Source organism: Hylobates moloch, unplaced genomic scaffold (assembly GCF_009828535.3).
Source record: "Hylobates moloch isolate HMO894 unplaced genomic scaffold, HMol_V3 SCAFFOLD_1, whole genome shotgun sequence".
NCBI classification, from domain to species: domain Eukaryota; kingdom Metazoa; phylum Chordata; class Mammalia; order Primates; family Hylobatidae; genus Hylobates; species Hylobates moloch.
The window spans coordinates 192852671-192867719 of record NW_026652276.1 but is presented as its reverse complement, the minus strand read 5'-3'; the positions used below and the strand labels follow the sequence as shown (position 1 = coordinate 192867719).

General features: G+C 39.9%; 1 protein-coding gene across 3 annotated transcripts in view; it reads left to right on the top strand.

Moving 5' to 3' along the window:
- The window catches only part of DOCK4 (dedicator of cytokinesis 4), a 475993-nt gene that overhangs the window by 189545 nt on the left and 271399 nt on the right, over positions 1-15049 (top strand). For all 3 annotated transcript variants that reach the window (XM_032761480.2, XM_032761481.2, XM_032761479.2), the window contains exon 2: positions 11383-11466. In XM_032761480.2, coding sequence (XP_032617371.1) covers positions 11383-11466 — 84 coding nt within the window. The remainder of the gene's footprint in view (positions 1-11382; positions 11467-15049) is intronic.

The following is a 15049-nucleotide window of genomic DNA, read 5'->3' as shown; positions in this document are numbered from 1 at the left end:
CACCGCAGCCTGGAACACCTGGGCTCAAGCAATCCTTCCACCTCAACCTCTTGAATAGCCAGGACCACAGGCACACACCACCATGCCTGGCTTATTTTTGTAACTTTCTTATAAGTCTGAAATTAATTCAAAATTAAAAGTTAAAAAAAAGGCAGTGGGCTTAATTTTTTCCACTTAAGAATAATAGAACTAACTATAAGTGTATCTGTTTGCTGTGTACATTTAAAAATCTCTGGCAATATAAAACACAGAGGCATAGAACTCTGTGAGGTGTAGAAGGAGAACTAGCCTGAAAGTAGACCTCAGCACATGTGAGTCATGGTTTTGAGAATGCTTTTTGGTAGGAGAGTACATCAGCACTTTAAGTTGGTGTGTGTGGGGGCTGGATCCCTCTCTTCCAGTTCACTTTTGTGGTATTTGCCGAACGATTAAGAGATCCTCGTTTCTAGGTGCTCTGCTGGTTGGAATACTAGTCCCTTCCTTAAAGATGTGTTTAGTCTTATTGAGGTAACAAAATTCCTATTGATGGTAGAAATTGATAAATTTGATAAAAGCTAATAAAATGGATTAAATGCGCATAAAAGAAGTGCTAATTGAATGACCAAGTGACAAAATCCAAGCACCTGAAGAGTTGTCCATCTACACACTCTGAACTGTGTTTTGTAGCAAACAAAAAATGTAGGAAATTTCTTCTTTCTCGTGACTTAATAACTCAACACCAGTGCAAAGTGTTATCTTCACCATTGTATCCTAGTGCCTAGCACAATATTGGCACATGGAGAGTAACCATTAAATATTAATTTAATAAATAAGTCAACTGCACACCTTGGTGATTTCATCCCATTATATATTCAACTGACACTTGTTGAGTACCCACTAGGTGTCATGCATTGTGCTGGGTATTGGGAACATAAAGGAGCCGCAAAAGTAGAGGTGGTGAGTGAGTATAATCAGTGTTGGAGGGACGTAAATGGGATTGGTGTGGTGAAGTTAGGATACAGGCTAAGCCTTCCTTGAGGATGGAGGGACTTAAAGGGGATTGGTGTGGTGGAGTTAGGGTACAGGCTAAGCCTTCCTTGAGGATGGAGGGACTTAAAGGGGATTGGTGTGGTGGAGTTAGGGTACAGACTAAGCCTTCCTTGAGGATGTCAGGCCTCTGAGCCGAAGCTCAGCAGTTGTAACCCCTGTGACTTGCAAAAGCTTTATTGCTCATACAAAGCCTGTTTGGTGGTCTCTTCACATGGACGTGCGTGACAGAGGAGGATGCTTGCGTTGTTTTGAAGAAGACCTGTTAAGGGGACAGGAGTAAGAGGCCCAGATGTCAAGTGGAGGGAAAAGCAATTGGAAAGGCATAGATAAGAGAGGTTCAGCGGGACTATTGAGTGGGGAGTTGTAAAGGGTGAGATTGGAAAACTATGCAGGAGCTAGGTTTTGAAAGAACTTTGGACTTTGTTCCTCTATTTCTCCATTGAACTGTTCACTGGCTCCCCTATCTCCTTGAGAAATAGTTTTTGACTAGGTGTCAATGGCCAGAGCCAGTAAAAGTTAGTATTTGTTCAAAATTGGAAATTGGCTTAGTCATCGGAGCAAAAGGGGGAGTGATTGTAGAAATTTAGAGTTTGACTTCTTCTGACTGTAAGGCAATTTGTAGGTAATAATCTAGCAGACCTCTTAAGAAGTCAGCACTGGGAATGGGAGTCAAAATCCACATTGGAAAAAAGAATACCTATGAAGAAAAAATCAGAAAAATAAATGCTTAGTTGTATGAGGAAGATGAGTGACTGGAGCTGATACAGGACCGAATATACGTTCTCTGGAGAGAACGTTATAGAAGAGGCTGCGAAAATAAGCTGGGCACTTTCAAGTGGTGCGTGTGGAGGCTGGGTCTCTGTCTTCCAATTCACTTTTGTGATATTTGCTAACTTTTTTTCGTGACTTTCATGATACTGGGCTGGCCTGCTGAGTCCCTCCGGTTGCAGGGTGGAGATGGCAGTGATATTTGGATGTACCACTTCAATTCTACTGTGTTATATGTTTTGTGACTTTGAGTATTTAGTATTCAAAGAGAGAAGTCGAAAAAAAAGGAACAGAGGGATGTAACATTTCTTTTCTCTTCTCTTATAGAAAAAAACTGGAAGGAACAAAGTCAGCAAACTTTATCCTGTATCTTAAATAATCTTAGTTCTTAATCTTAAATAATATTATTTGAATATTAACCATCTCACATTGGAAAAAGGTGATTTTTTCATTTATTTTTTCCAAATATTGGTGGTGGATTAAATACAATTGATTGGAAAATGATATTTTATTAAAACAGTTTTTCATTTGGATTGTGGGAAAAGCAGTTGCCTTCTGTAACTTCATTCTCCACCGGGACATGAAGACTGTATTGTAATTTTTTCCTGCCTGGTGCTGTCTATTGTCCCTTGCACAAATAATACTGTTGTGCAGAACGAATGGTAAAAGTTGCATCTGCCTCCCTTCCTAACTCTGCCTTAGCATTTTTGGAAAATCCCTCTTAACCCCGTTACTTTCCTTATCAGTCTCATTGCCAAAGATTTTTTTTTTTTTTTTTTTTTTGCTGCCTTATCAGAAAAAGCAGTAGTATCAGCTTTTTTTCCTCTTGAGATTCTTAAGCCTGAGTCTGTCTAAGTTTAACTTAATAATGATTTCCAAGAAACTGTAGTAACAGAATAGAGAAAGGGTTTTTTATTTACTATTACAAATGGAAGGCTTATTTTGGCTTTTGAATCTATGGCAGATTCAGATCTAGCTTCCAAATTTCCAGTTAACAATTATGATGAAAAAATTTTATTATTTCATATTTACTTTCACATCGAATTCTCATATATTTGTTTGATCCTTGTGACATCCTGTGAGGGAGGCCAGGCAGGGGGTGTCATCCTGGGCTAGCAAATGAAAGGACCAAGGACCACATGGTTCATAATTGGTGGAGCTAAATCCCAAGCCTCCATCTAATTCACATTGTTACCCTTTCCTAAGTGCTAGGATGCTTTTGAAATAATTGTTTGGGCTTTCTCTCATCTCATCTAGGATGCTCCTTTTGACTGGCAGTTGCCAAAATCATAACCTTTTAATCATATTACATTGTTTTTAAAAATATGGATAGGTGGGGCCGGGCACGGTGGCTCACGCTTGTAATCCCAGCACTTTGGGAGGCCGAGGCGGGCGGATCACGAGGTCAGGAGATCGAGACCACGGTGAAACCCCATCTCTACTAAAAATACAAAAAAATTAGCCAGGTGTGGTGGCGGGCGCCTGTAGTCCCAGCTACTCGGAGAGGCTGAGGCAGGAGAATGGCGTGAACCCGGGAGGCGGAGCTTGCAGTGAGCCAAGATTGCGCCACTGCACTCCAGCCTGGGCGACAGAGCAAGACTACGTCTCAAAAAAAAAAAAAAAAAGGATAGGTGGATGCAATAATCAGCTTAAAGTTTTTTTCTGTTTTTTGTTGTTTTTGACCTTTGGTTCTTCTTGTAGCCACTTAGGAAAGGATCTTAGCGTTTGTGACATGAAATCCAAGGTGAAGATCCTGTTTATGACCCTTTGGAGAATAAAACGGGTTCATTTATTGCCACCGTGAAAATGTCTTCAAATCTGAATGTGGAAAAATTCCCTCCTGATGTTGTTAATTCTCTTCCTTGTTTGCCTCTTTTTTTTTCTGTTTTTCTGTCTCTGAGTATTGAAATGTCTGTGTCATAGAAGGTTAGAACTAACACATGAAAAACTTAGCAAAATCCTTAAGATAAAATAGTAATGCAATCATGTTATTTTTTCTTCTCCCTTAAAAAGAGGGCTTTAAACAAATTGGGCCAGAAGTAAATTCTGAATGGGGGGTGCTTGAAAGCTTGTAAGAGGCTGAGCCCCTCAGGAAGCAGACCCTGAGATGGAGATTGGCTTGCAGGGTATTTAGCAGGAAGTCCTCTCGGGGTTCACCCCAATGCAGTGGCGAGGAAGGAAGCAGAACTTGCCAGAGGGAGAAGTTGATCTGTGATGCAGGCCTAGTGACAATCTTAGTCACTTAAGTGGGAATGTCCCTGCAGAGTTATACCAAGTTGTAGTGCCAAGGCCCAGCCTTCACTGGGTGTAAGCCACCCTGGGAAGTAGCCCCAGCCTTGAGCAAAGCAGCTCTCTTCAGCTGAAGCCATCCCAGAAGGGTGCTAGGTTTCGAGGACTGTCTACCCCAGCACTCCCAGCCACAGGGAGAGTCATTGATTTCCAAAGAAGGATCTGGGAGGTGCATCACCGTACCTACCACGATGCTTTGCCTTGGCCTTGTGGTTCAAGGAGGATGACGTTCTGCAATCCCTGGGAGAGCTATCCTCTTAACAGTCAAAGGCAGCAATATATTTTCAGGTGGTACCTTTTAATACATCAGAAACAATTATGTACCTTTCATTCAATATGCTTCTGATTTTTCAAAGTCACATAGGCCAGAAGAGAGTTGTGTGACATGTCTCAAAGGCTGACCATGATAACTGGCATATAAGAATGCAGTCCTGCTTTTGAGTGTGCATATATTTGTGCCTCTTAGGTGAGCCTGCAAGGTGTGTGAGGCCTGTGGGCACAACCTATTACCAGATGAAGACAGATCCCAAACATGTGGCAGGTCTGAGGACCAGAAGATGGAACAGAGCATTTCTTTATTCTTCCCAGTGAGTTCATTTGAACACAGAGCAGTATCCAGGAGATACCACTTCATCTCCACATAGTCCTACTGTGACACACATAGCCACCTGGGAGTTCCTTGCGGTTGGGAATAACCAGCTTGCTCCTAACTTCATCTTTTGGAGGGAAAAAACAGAAGGGAATAAAGAAGAAAAACAGTTCTATGCTACACTTTCAAAATGACAGTACCAAAAGAAATCTCCAAATGACTTCTATCTTTCCTCCAGCCCTGTCCCAGACAGCTAGAAAACAGGGAAGTACCTTGAAATAGACTATTGATTTGTTTTTTTCCACCATATTTTATCTTTCCCTACAGTGGGGTTTTGTATATATGTAGAAGAGGTGACCCCTTTTCCTTTTCCATCATAGTTCTCCATTTCATGAACCAAAGTACCTGAGAAAAATTTAGTTCTCCTTGGCCAGGTATGGTGGCTCACACCTGTAATCCCAGCACTTTGGGAGGCCAAGGCAGGCAAGTTGCTTGAGCTCAGGAGTTTGAGACCAGCCTGAGCAATATGGCGAAACCCCATCTCTACAAAATATACCAACATTAGCCAGGTGTGATGGTGAACGCTTTCAGTCCGAGCTACTGAGGAGGCTGAGGTGGGAGGATGGCTTGAGCCTGGGAAGTGGAGGTTTCAGTGAGCTGAGATCATGCCACTGCACTCCAGCCTGGGCGACGGTGAGACTCTGTCTCAAAGAAATGAAAAAAATTAAAAAAAAAAAAAGAATTTAGTTATCCTTAATCCCTTTCCTTTTTCTCTGTTTCTTCCAAATCTTATCTAGGTTCTTCAGAAATTCTACCCCTTTATCTCTTTTCCATTTGTGAGCCCCCCAAATAATCCTCATAAAAGTTGATAAACCTTAATGGATACTTCCATGAGGTCTACTTAATGGATACTTCCAGAGGTCTAAGAATTCCTTTAGAATGTCTACAACACCAATGCCTGCTGCATCACTGCCTTCTGATGGTCACTGCTATGTTTTCAGCACCAGTGTCCGATATTTTACGAGCACTGATATAAAATTTTATATTTAATTTCTGGTGCAGTCAGCTTATTTTTGCTGTGAAAAACAAGTTTCCTTTTGCCATGAAATAGGATTCTGTGGGCTAGCCTCAGAACCTGAGAAGAGTAGCTTTGGTGTGTTCTGTGTTGTAAGCAGTTGGCTCATAAGTGACCTTTTAAACCACAACCTGTTCATGAGTTGGAGATCCTTTTAGCAGAAAGATGAAGCCAAAATCTGTCCTTTGTATCACAAAAGACAAAGCATTTTCATGATTTCTTTCCTGCATTATGTTCCATTCATCTTAGATGGTCAGCCTGTAAAGGGCAAGGGCAGCATGCGCTGGGCTGGAATTGACCTGTGCCAAGTAGAATCATTTTGAATATTATTTTGACAATGATGAGGAAGAATATGTTATTGTCTGTGGCTTAGAGCGATGTGATTGACTTATAATAATTCTTTTTTGTTTGTTTGTTTTGGAGATGGAGCCTCACTCTGTTGCCCAGGCTGGGGTGCAGTGGCACGATCTCAGCTCACTGCAACCTCCGCCTCCCGGGTTCAAGCGATTCTCCTGCCCCAGCCTCCCGAGTAGCTGGGATTACAGGCACCCGCCACCACGCCCAGCTACTTTTTGTATTTTTAGTAGAGACGGGGTTTCACCATGTTGGCAAGGCTGGTTTCGAACTCCTGACCTCAAGTGATCTGCCTGCCTCGGCCCTGCAAAGTGCTGGGATTACAGGCATACACCACTGTGCCTGGCCAATAATTCTTAATACTTTGTTTTGATTTAAAATTTTAAAAGTCATGGACTCTTGTGATTGAGTTTCTTTGTATTCAGTTTAAAAGTTTTAAAATGTGCATTGGTTCTTGGCATGAGCAAATAGCATCATTGAAACTAAGGAATGAGTCCTCATTTCGCTGCATCATTTACCTTCTTTTTATCTTCCTCATAGAAAATTAGGAGTTGTGTTTGAGACTGTTTCTCATGGCTATTTAATTCTTAATAAACTGTCAATAGATACTAAGCTGATATCATTATATAAAGGAATGATACTCTTAGTAATAACAGGCGGTTGGTTAGGACATCTTTTTCAAAATGGTTATGTTATGAATTTAGTGTTTTCAGCTGACAGATATTTTTTAAGGACTTACCTATAAACTAGGTTTATATACATATAAACTGGGTTTATTAATCCAAGTAAATTTTTCCACAGTAGCAAATGGGCAGAGATGAACACATCACCACAGCAGTAGTTTTTATATGCAGTTTAAAATTGTGCTCTCAGGGCCCTGTGACTAAAATAATAGAACCGAATATTTATATTCCCAGCTTTACCAAAGGTTCATTCTCTATGATTGTTTCCTGTAGCTACTAAGGATCAATTTATAAGAAACTGTTCTATTTATTTATTTATATTTATTTATTTATTTATTTATTTATTTATTTATTTATTTATTTTTGAGACGGAGTCTCGCTCTGTCGCCCAGGCTGGAGTGCAGTGGCGCGATCTCGGCTCACTGCAAGCTCCGCCTCCCGGGTTCACACCATTCTCCTGCCTCAGCCTCTCTGAGTAGCTGGGACTACAATGGCCCACTACCACGCCCGGCTAATTTTTTTTTTTTTTTTTTTGTATTTTTAGTAGAGACGGGGTTTCACTGTGTTAGCCAGGATGGTCTCGATCTTCTGACCTCGTGATCCACCAGCCTCGGCCTCCCAAAGTGCTGGGATTACAGGCTTGAACCACTGCGCCCGGCCGAAACTGTTCAATTTATAAGAAAAACAAGATAAGGAAATTGAGGGATCAAAACACTGTATAGGCATCTTTGGTAAACCTTGACATTATTTGGGGGAAAATGCCCCTGGGAAGTGTACGATGAATAAACTTTTGTATAAAGAGATAGCTACTTTATAATAACTGGTGACTGCATTTTCAATTATACATGTGTTTCATGCAGAAACACTTGGAGAAATTTAAAGGGATTTAGTTGAAAATTTGTTTCCAAATGGAATTTGAAAATAGCAGATGCTTTAAGTGCATTTGACAAATTGCATATTGAGGCTTCATTAATGCATACATGGTGTATGGGTATCTGCTTTGCTAAACTGGTTTTCCTTACTTTATGATACATTATATGCTACCACTGAGAAACATGAGCCAACCAGATTTTCAAATTCTTTGCTCTTTACCTAGAACTGCCTTTCTCTTTCATAACCTGAAGCCTAAACATTTTTCCTGAGTATAGTATCCATCCATCCATTCATTAGTACACAGCAAGGTGGAGTTACTTGTCTAACTCAATGATTGAGAGTGACTTGCCATTTTAGAAGATAAAGATCAAAGTCATTCCTTGAACTATATCCTGAAAAATATTCCTCTCCAATATGATCCGTAGTTTAAAACTTATTCCATAGATACTTTTAGTTATAAGAAGAGTCCCTGAGGTTGTCCGAATCCATTAAATCCTAGACACCATTTCTCAGTGCCTTTATTCATTCCATGTGTTTGTACTCCATTCTTATACTCAGATGCTCATGCTGGCTCTTGAAAGATGAATGAGAAATAGTTTCTCTTCCCAAGTAGAAAGACACAGATAGACGAAGCACTGTAATATTATGTGATGCCTTACTATATTTGAGGTGTGTCAGAGTGTCCTGAGAACACAGATGAGGGAGTAATTGTATTCCACGTGGACCCACGGATGACAAAAAGGAAGGAGTAGGTAGCATCAGGAAATCTTCTAATGTCCTAACCTTGGAGCAAAGCCTTAAATTAAAGCTGCTTTGCATTTCCCAGTGCAGGAGTGAAGAAGGCAACCCCTTAAAAAGGGAATAATAGATGTAAAAGCACTGAAGTCTGCAAGAAAAAGCTTGATGAGAATTTGTGTGTGGCTGAGCATAGGGCAGTGTGTGGAGAGTTGGGTTGGGTGTGAGCCTAGAAAAGTCGGAGAGCAGTTGATAAGGGCCTCATGAGATGCTGAGGGCAGGCTGTCTCTTCTGCATTATCAGATGGCTGTTGCAGGTGGAGACAGGTGTCCACTTGATCACAGGCAGTGATTACACAGACTAGGCTGGTTTGGAGGCAGAGTTCTTTGTAAGTACTACACCATGACACTGCTGAGCTGAAAGTCCTCTTGCAGACTCAGAATTTGGGACTGGCAGGGGAATTTCAGTTCATTTGTCTAGCTCCTTTGTTTTATAGAGGAACCATCTGAAGGCCAGTGAGATTAGGGAACTTCTTTGCTTACCTTTAATGTTTATTACATATTACATAGCTAAATAGTCAAATCAGAATTCACCCACATATACTGTTTAGATAAGAAATGAGATAATACATGGTTATGGCTCAGACAAGCTGTCATCCCAGTTTTAAACAACTCCTGTGAAAGAATGAGTTTTCCCATGTAATGCAGTTTTTGGTTCTTAGATTTTTAAGCACACTCTTAAAATAGTATTCTCAATAATAAAAGAACCCGACTATTGAAGATCAGAGCGTTTAACGGTAATGGCCACAGCCTTAAACCATACCCTCATTCACTCACCCAGTGATTATTTACACCCAGCCACACCCTCGTTCACTCACCCAGTGATGATTTACAGTGAGGATGTGGAGATTCTGAGAGGTTGATATCCTGACCCAGGTCACACAGGTAATAAGTGATGAGATTGGGGTTCAAATCCATGTGTCAAAATGCCAGGCTTGATGCTATTTTCCTTTCCTACACTTGAGCGTCTTGAGAATGAAACTTGGATCACACCAACATTTAAGAGGAGGGCTAAGAAAGAAGGTGTGGAGAAGGCTGGCGGGTGTGACAGAAGCAGTAGAAGATTCAAGAGAGGAAAGATTCCTGGAAGGCAATATGAATGTGGCCACACTGAGGGGACTGGAGATCTTAGTAAAGCAGTTTCAAAACACAGCAAAGGCTGGATTGCAGGGGCTCAGGAAGGTGAAGAAATGAAGTCTATTAGTAGTACTGCTGTGTTCAAGAAGGTGATGAGGAAAAAGAGAGGAGAGCCAGAAGTGTGGGAGGCAGCCCTGGGTGTACGAGGGTGTTCCTGAGTGGTAGGAGCTGTGTACAAAACTGTGTTGGGAAGTCCATGCACCAAGACTTCTAAGAGAAACATCAGTAGTGCAGAGTTTGGAAAGGCAATTCTAAGTACAAGTTTGTCTTGAAGTCTTTTAAATTGCAATCAATCTACTGTCAGTTCAGTTGCTGATCCCTTGTAAGAAGAGGTCTCTGAAAGTTAAATGAAGTAATCTGTCAAGATATATAGACCCTCGATTGTTTTGCCAGCAAAATGCTTCTTGCATGTCCTTATGAGGCTAATGGTATTCATGGTTATAGTTAGAAAATGATATCATAAATTAGTGCTTGGCTAAATGTTCTTAATTGGTTTCTATCCATATAGTTATTTTGTTCTGTCTCATGGACTTTGGCTAGTGTTTTCTGTCCTGTGTTTTGACCTCTACTGTTAATTTTGTTTTGAGATCATAAAAGGGCATGAGACTTCTCTAAAAGCTCATTGCTTATTGGCATGTTTTCATTTTTGACAGATTCGTGTGTTTCTTTAGGTTTTTAAAATATACATTCCCAACAGTAGCAATAACTTATTTTGGGGATTGGAGTTATATCTAAATCTCACTCTGAAGCAAAATTATGTTTCCCTCCTAAAATTTTGGCCTTTTAAGAATCATTTTCTTTTGATGTGAATTGTTAGTTGATTTCAGTGTGCATAGTATTTCATAGGAGATGTCTTCTCTCTTTTTGTGTGTTGAAGTGCATTTTCTTTATTTCTCCATATTTGCCTCCTTTCTGACTCAAGCTTTACTTACTATTCAGGGAAGAATCACTGAACTTTATTCCCTCTATAATTCCTGGAGTTGCCAGAAAAGGACTAATCTGTGCGTGCTTTCTCTGTATGGATACACCATCCTAGTCCTGTCCTGCCCTGCAAAATGTTTCAGAAACCAATTAATCTAAACCATTAATCTATAATTAATTGTGATCCCCCTCCCCATTCCAAGTGGTATTGTGCAAGTGGGAATTGTGGTGGCTGAGTGTTTAGACCTGTGGGAGGGCCCAGTCATTACTAAATAAAGCGTATCCGTTGATTACTGCACAAGAAGACTGCTTTTATGCACCACATACTATGCTAGGCTCTGGACTCATAATGGTAAGCAAATAGATGCAGTCCTTTCTCTTGAGAAACTTATAGTTTATGGAAAAGAAATCTGGTCCAAACGATATAGCAGAAAGGTAAACCAAGCCTAGTAACAAGCAGGAAATATATTCCTCATTTATTATTGAACACATATTTATTAACTACTATGGGCCCGGCATTTGGAGGAGGGAGTGAAGAAAGCAGTGAAACAAAAGGGTCACAGTCCTTTAAGGAGCTCTCAGGCAATACCTTTGTTTATATCTATTATTGGGTGATGGCATTGATATATTGTGTATTATTTTAATAAATTTCATATATATGAAATGCATATTTATAATACTTAATCTAAGAAGTTAGCAAAGTATGTGAACAGTGATTTTCTTAGAAAGATATAAAATTAAAATATGACAGAGAGTTCTAGCTATCAAATTATACTTCCTATTTATATTCATTTTTCCTAGTCAATAACATGTAATAATAAGCTGTAATGGACATGACTGTCTTCATATATTCTTTATCAATTTTTACAGTTATTGCCAGTTTCCGAGGGACCGTTCCATATGGCCTGTCACTGGAAATTGGAGATACAGTTCAGATCCTGGAGAAGTGTGATGGTGAGTAGCCTTATGAACAACCTCCTCAACATACGGCTGTTCATAAAGTCTACAAATTCTGTCCATACCTCTATTAATCTCTGGAACTTTTCCAATAGTCACCGCAAGTCATTTTTGACAAAATTGTTTCCTGCATTTTCAGTGTTTGGCTAATGGAAAGGCATCATTTCCTATTTTTAAGCTGATTATAATATTATTTCCTTATAGTCATTAGATGCAAACAGAGAAAGCAGCTGAAGCTACCATGTCTGTGGGAGTTCTTGACTCAGTGCCAAACTAGAAGGTTTTTCTCAGAATCCTCAGGATCTAGTAGATCCCACAGGACAGGAAGAAGCAGAGCCCCAGAGCAGACATGGCTTACCTGGAGTTGAGTAGCCAGATGCCTCTGCAGGGCTCCTGCCCAGGCCAACTCTGCTCCAGACCTATAGTTTCTTCCCCTCGAACTTGGAATAAAATTATTCAATGCGCTTGAATAATATTAGGAGAATATATTGTCTGACCTTGTATGATTATTATTAATTTATGTAGTAGGTAACTCATTTAAGATACCTAATAGTTCTCAAATGTTTCCATTCCTGTTCCATGAAACATCCTTAAATGCTAGTCCTTAAAAAGATTTCTGATCAAATGACTACTTTTTTTTGTTTTTTGTTTTTTTGTTTTTCTTTGAGACAGGGTCTTCCTTTGTCACCCAGGTTGGAGTGCAGTGGCATGATCATGGCTCACTGCAGCCTCCATCTCCTGGGCTCAAGGGATCCTCCTGCCTCAGTCTCCCAAGTAGCTAGGACCACCGGGATACTCCATTATGCTTGACTAATTTTTTTATTTTTTATTTTTTGTAGAGACGGAGTCTCACCATGTTGCCCATGCTGGTCTCAAACTCTTGGCCTCAAGTGATCCTTCCACCTTGACCTTCCAGAGTGCTCAGATTACAGGCATAAGCCACTGCACCTAGCTTTTCTTTTTTCTTTTTTCTTTTTCTTTCTTTTTTTGAGATGGAGTCTTGCTCTGTCACCCAGGCTGGAGTTCAGTGGCGCAATCTTGGCTCACTGCAACCTCCGCCCCCTGGTTTCAAGTGATTCTCCTGCCTCAGCCTCCCGAGTAGCTGGGATTACAGGCACATGCCACCACACTCAGCTAATTTTTTGTATTTTTAGTAGAGATGGGATTTCACCATGTTGGCCAGGCTGTCCTCGAACTCCTGACCTCAGGTGATCCACCCACCTTGGCCTCCCAAAGTGCTGCGATTAGAGGTGTGAGTCACTGTGCCCGGCCACCCAGCTTTTCTTGTTAACAAAATGACTACATTTTAGAGCCCCGTTAGCATATCCCAAAATACTCATGTTTTTCCTCTTTTAAGGTTTTCCTTACTAGGAATTTATATTATGATGACATTTTATCATATCAAGGTTTATTATAGATGAAACTGTATTCCCCCAAACAGAACTACGACATTTAGTTAGACCCTAGCATTAGATGGTGGTGATATTGGAATGTTTATTCTGTTCACTGTGATTGATACCTTATGAACTCAAACAAATTTACAAGAAAAAAACAAACAACCCCATCAAAAAGTGGGCAAAGGACATGAACAGACACTTCTCAAAAGAAGACATTTATGCAGCCAGAAAACACATGAAGAAATGCTCATCATCACTGGCCATCAGAGAAATGCAAATCAAAACCACAGTGAGATACCATCTCACACCAGTTAGAATGGCCATCATTAAAAAATCAGGAAACAACAGGTGCTGGAGAGGATGTGGAGAAATAGGAACACTTTTACACTGTTGGTGGGACTGTAAACTAGTTCAACCATTGTGGAAGTCAGTGTGGCGATTCCTCAGGGATCTAGAACTAGAAATACCATTTGACCCAGCCATCCCATTACTGGGTATATACCCAAAGGAGTATAAATCATGCTGCTATAAAGACACATGCACACGTATGTTTATTGCGGCACTATTCACAATAGCAAAGAGTTGGAACCAACCCAAATGTCCAACAACAATAGACTGGATTAAGAAAATGTGGCACATGTACACCATGGAATACTATGCAGCCATAAAAAATGATGAGTTCGTGTCCTTTGTAGGGACATGGATGAAACTGGAAAACATCATTCTCAGTAAACTATCGCAGGGACAAAAAACCAAACACCGCATGTTCTCACTCATAGGTGGGAATTGAACAATGAGAACTCATGGACACAGGAAGGGGAACATCACATTCCGGGTACTGTTGTGGGGTGGGGGATGGGGGGGGCGGGGACAGCATTAGGAGATATACCTAATGCTAAATGACGAGTTAATGGGTGCAGGAAATCAACATGGCACATGGATACATATGTAACAAACCTGCACATTGTGCACATGTACCCTAAAACCTAAAGTATAATTAAAAAAAAAAAAAAAAGAAATATAATAAGGTTTCCTATGTTATTGCCAGATATATTTTGTCTGTTACTACTTTGTATACAGATAAACATAAAATTTATTTTGAATTGGTGTATGAAACTGGGCTCCATATCTAATAGGAGGTATTTTGTGATCTAAAACTTTTTCTGTATAGTACAATTGGGTAGAGACCTCTCTATGACATTTTTGCAATTCTCAAGACGTTTTGGTTTTTGTTAGAATAATTATTTACAAATGGATGTATTTCTTGGATCTGTCTTTATGGCAGCTGATAAACCCTGAGATATAGAGATTCTGATTTTCAGTTCATTCTGCTCTCCTCAGACTGATTTTAAAACTGTTAGGGATAATATTTTACAATATATCCTTTTAAGAAAATGTATTATGAGGAGGAAAAATGTTTAAATACAAAGCTCAAATATTTGTTTTGTATTAAAATTTTGACTGAAATTTAATCATTGAAAAAATTCTATTAGGCATAATATTTACTACATAGTATAATAATTTTTTTTGCCAATAAGCAAAATGGTCTTTACACTTGAAAAAATACAATCTATATCCTGATTTGTTTTCAACTATAAAAAGACATGTGAGGATAGTGCTGCAAAATTGATTCAGAATTGCTGGGAGCTTAAATCCAGCAGTCCTTGAGCCCGCTTATTGGCAAGGGATGTGACCTAAGACCCCCAGGATACCTGCAATCTTGGATGGTACTGAACCTTATAGGTCCTACGTTTTTTCCTTTACATATGATAGTTTAATTTATAAACTAGCCACAGTTGACAATAACTAGTGATGAAATAGAATAATTATAACAATATTCTGTTCACAGTTTCATGAATAGGAGATTCATTTTTACCTAGATTTTAGCAACCTCAGCATATGATTTTTTCTTTCCTTATTAAATTCAAGAACTTTCACCTTTTCACTTAAAGCACTTTATGGCTTCTCTTTGGCACTTCCCAGTTGCCGGCATCACTACTCTTGTGCCTTGGAGCCATGATTAAGTAAAATAAGGGTGACTTGAACACAACGACTTTAAAACTGTGATCCTCAGTCTGGTAACCGAGAGGGCTAGTAAATAACTAATGGGTGGGTAGCACTGACAGTGTGGATATGCTGAACAAAAGGATGATTCATGTCCTGGGCGGAACTGAGCGGGCAGG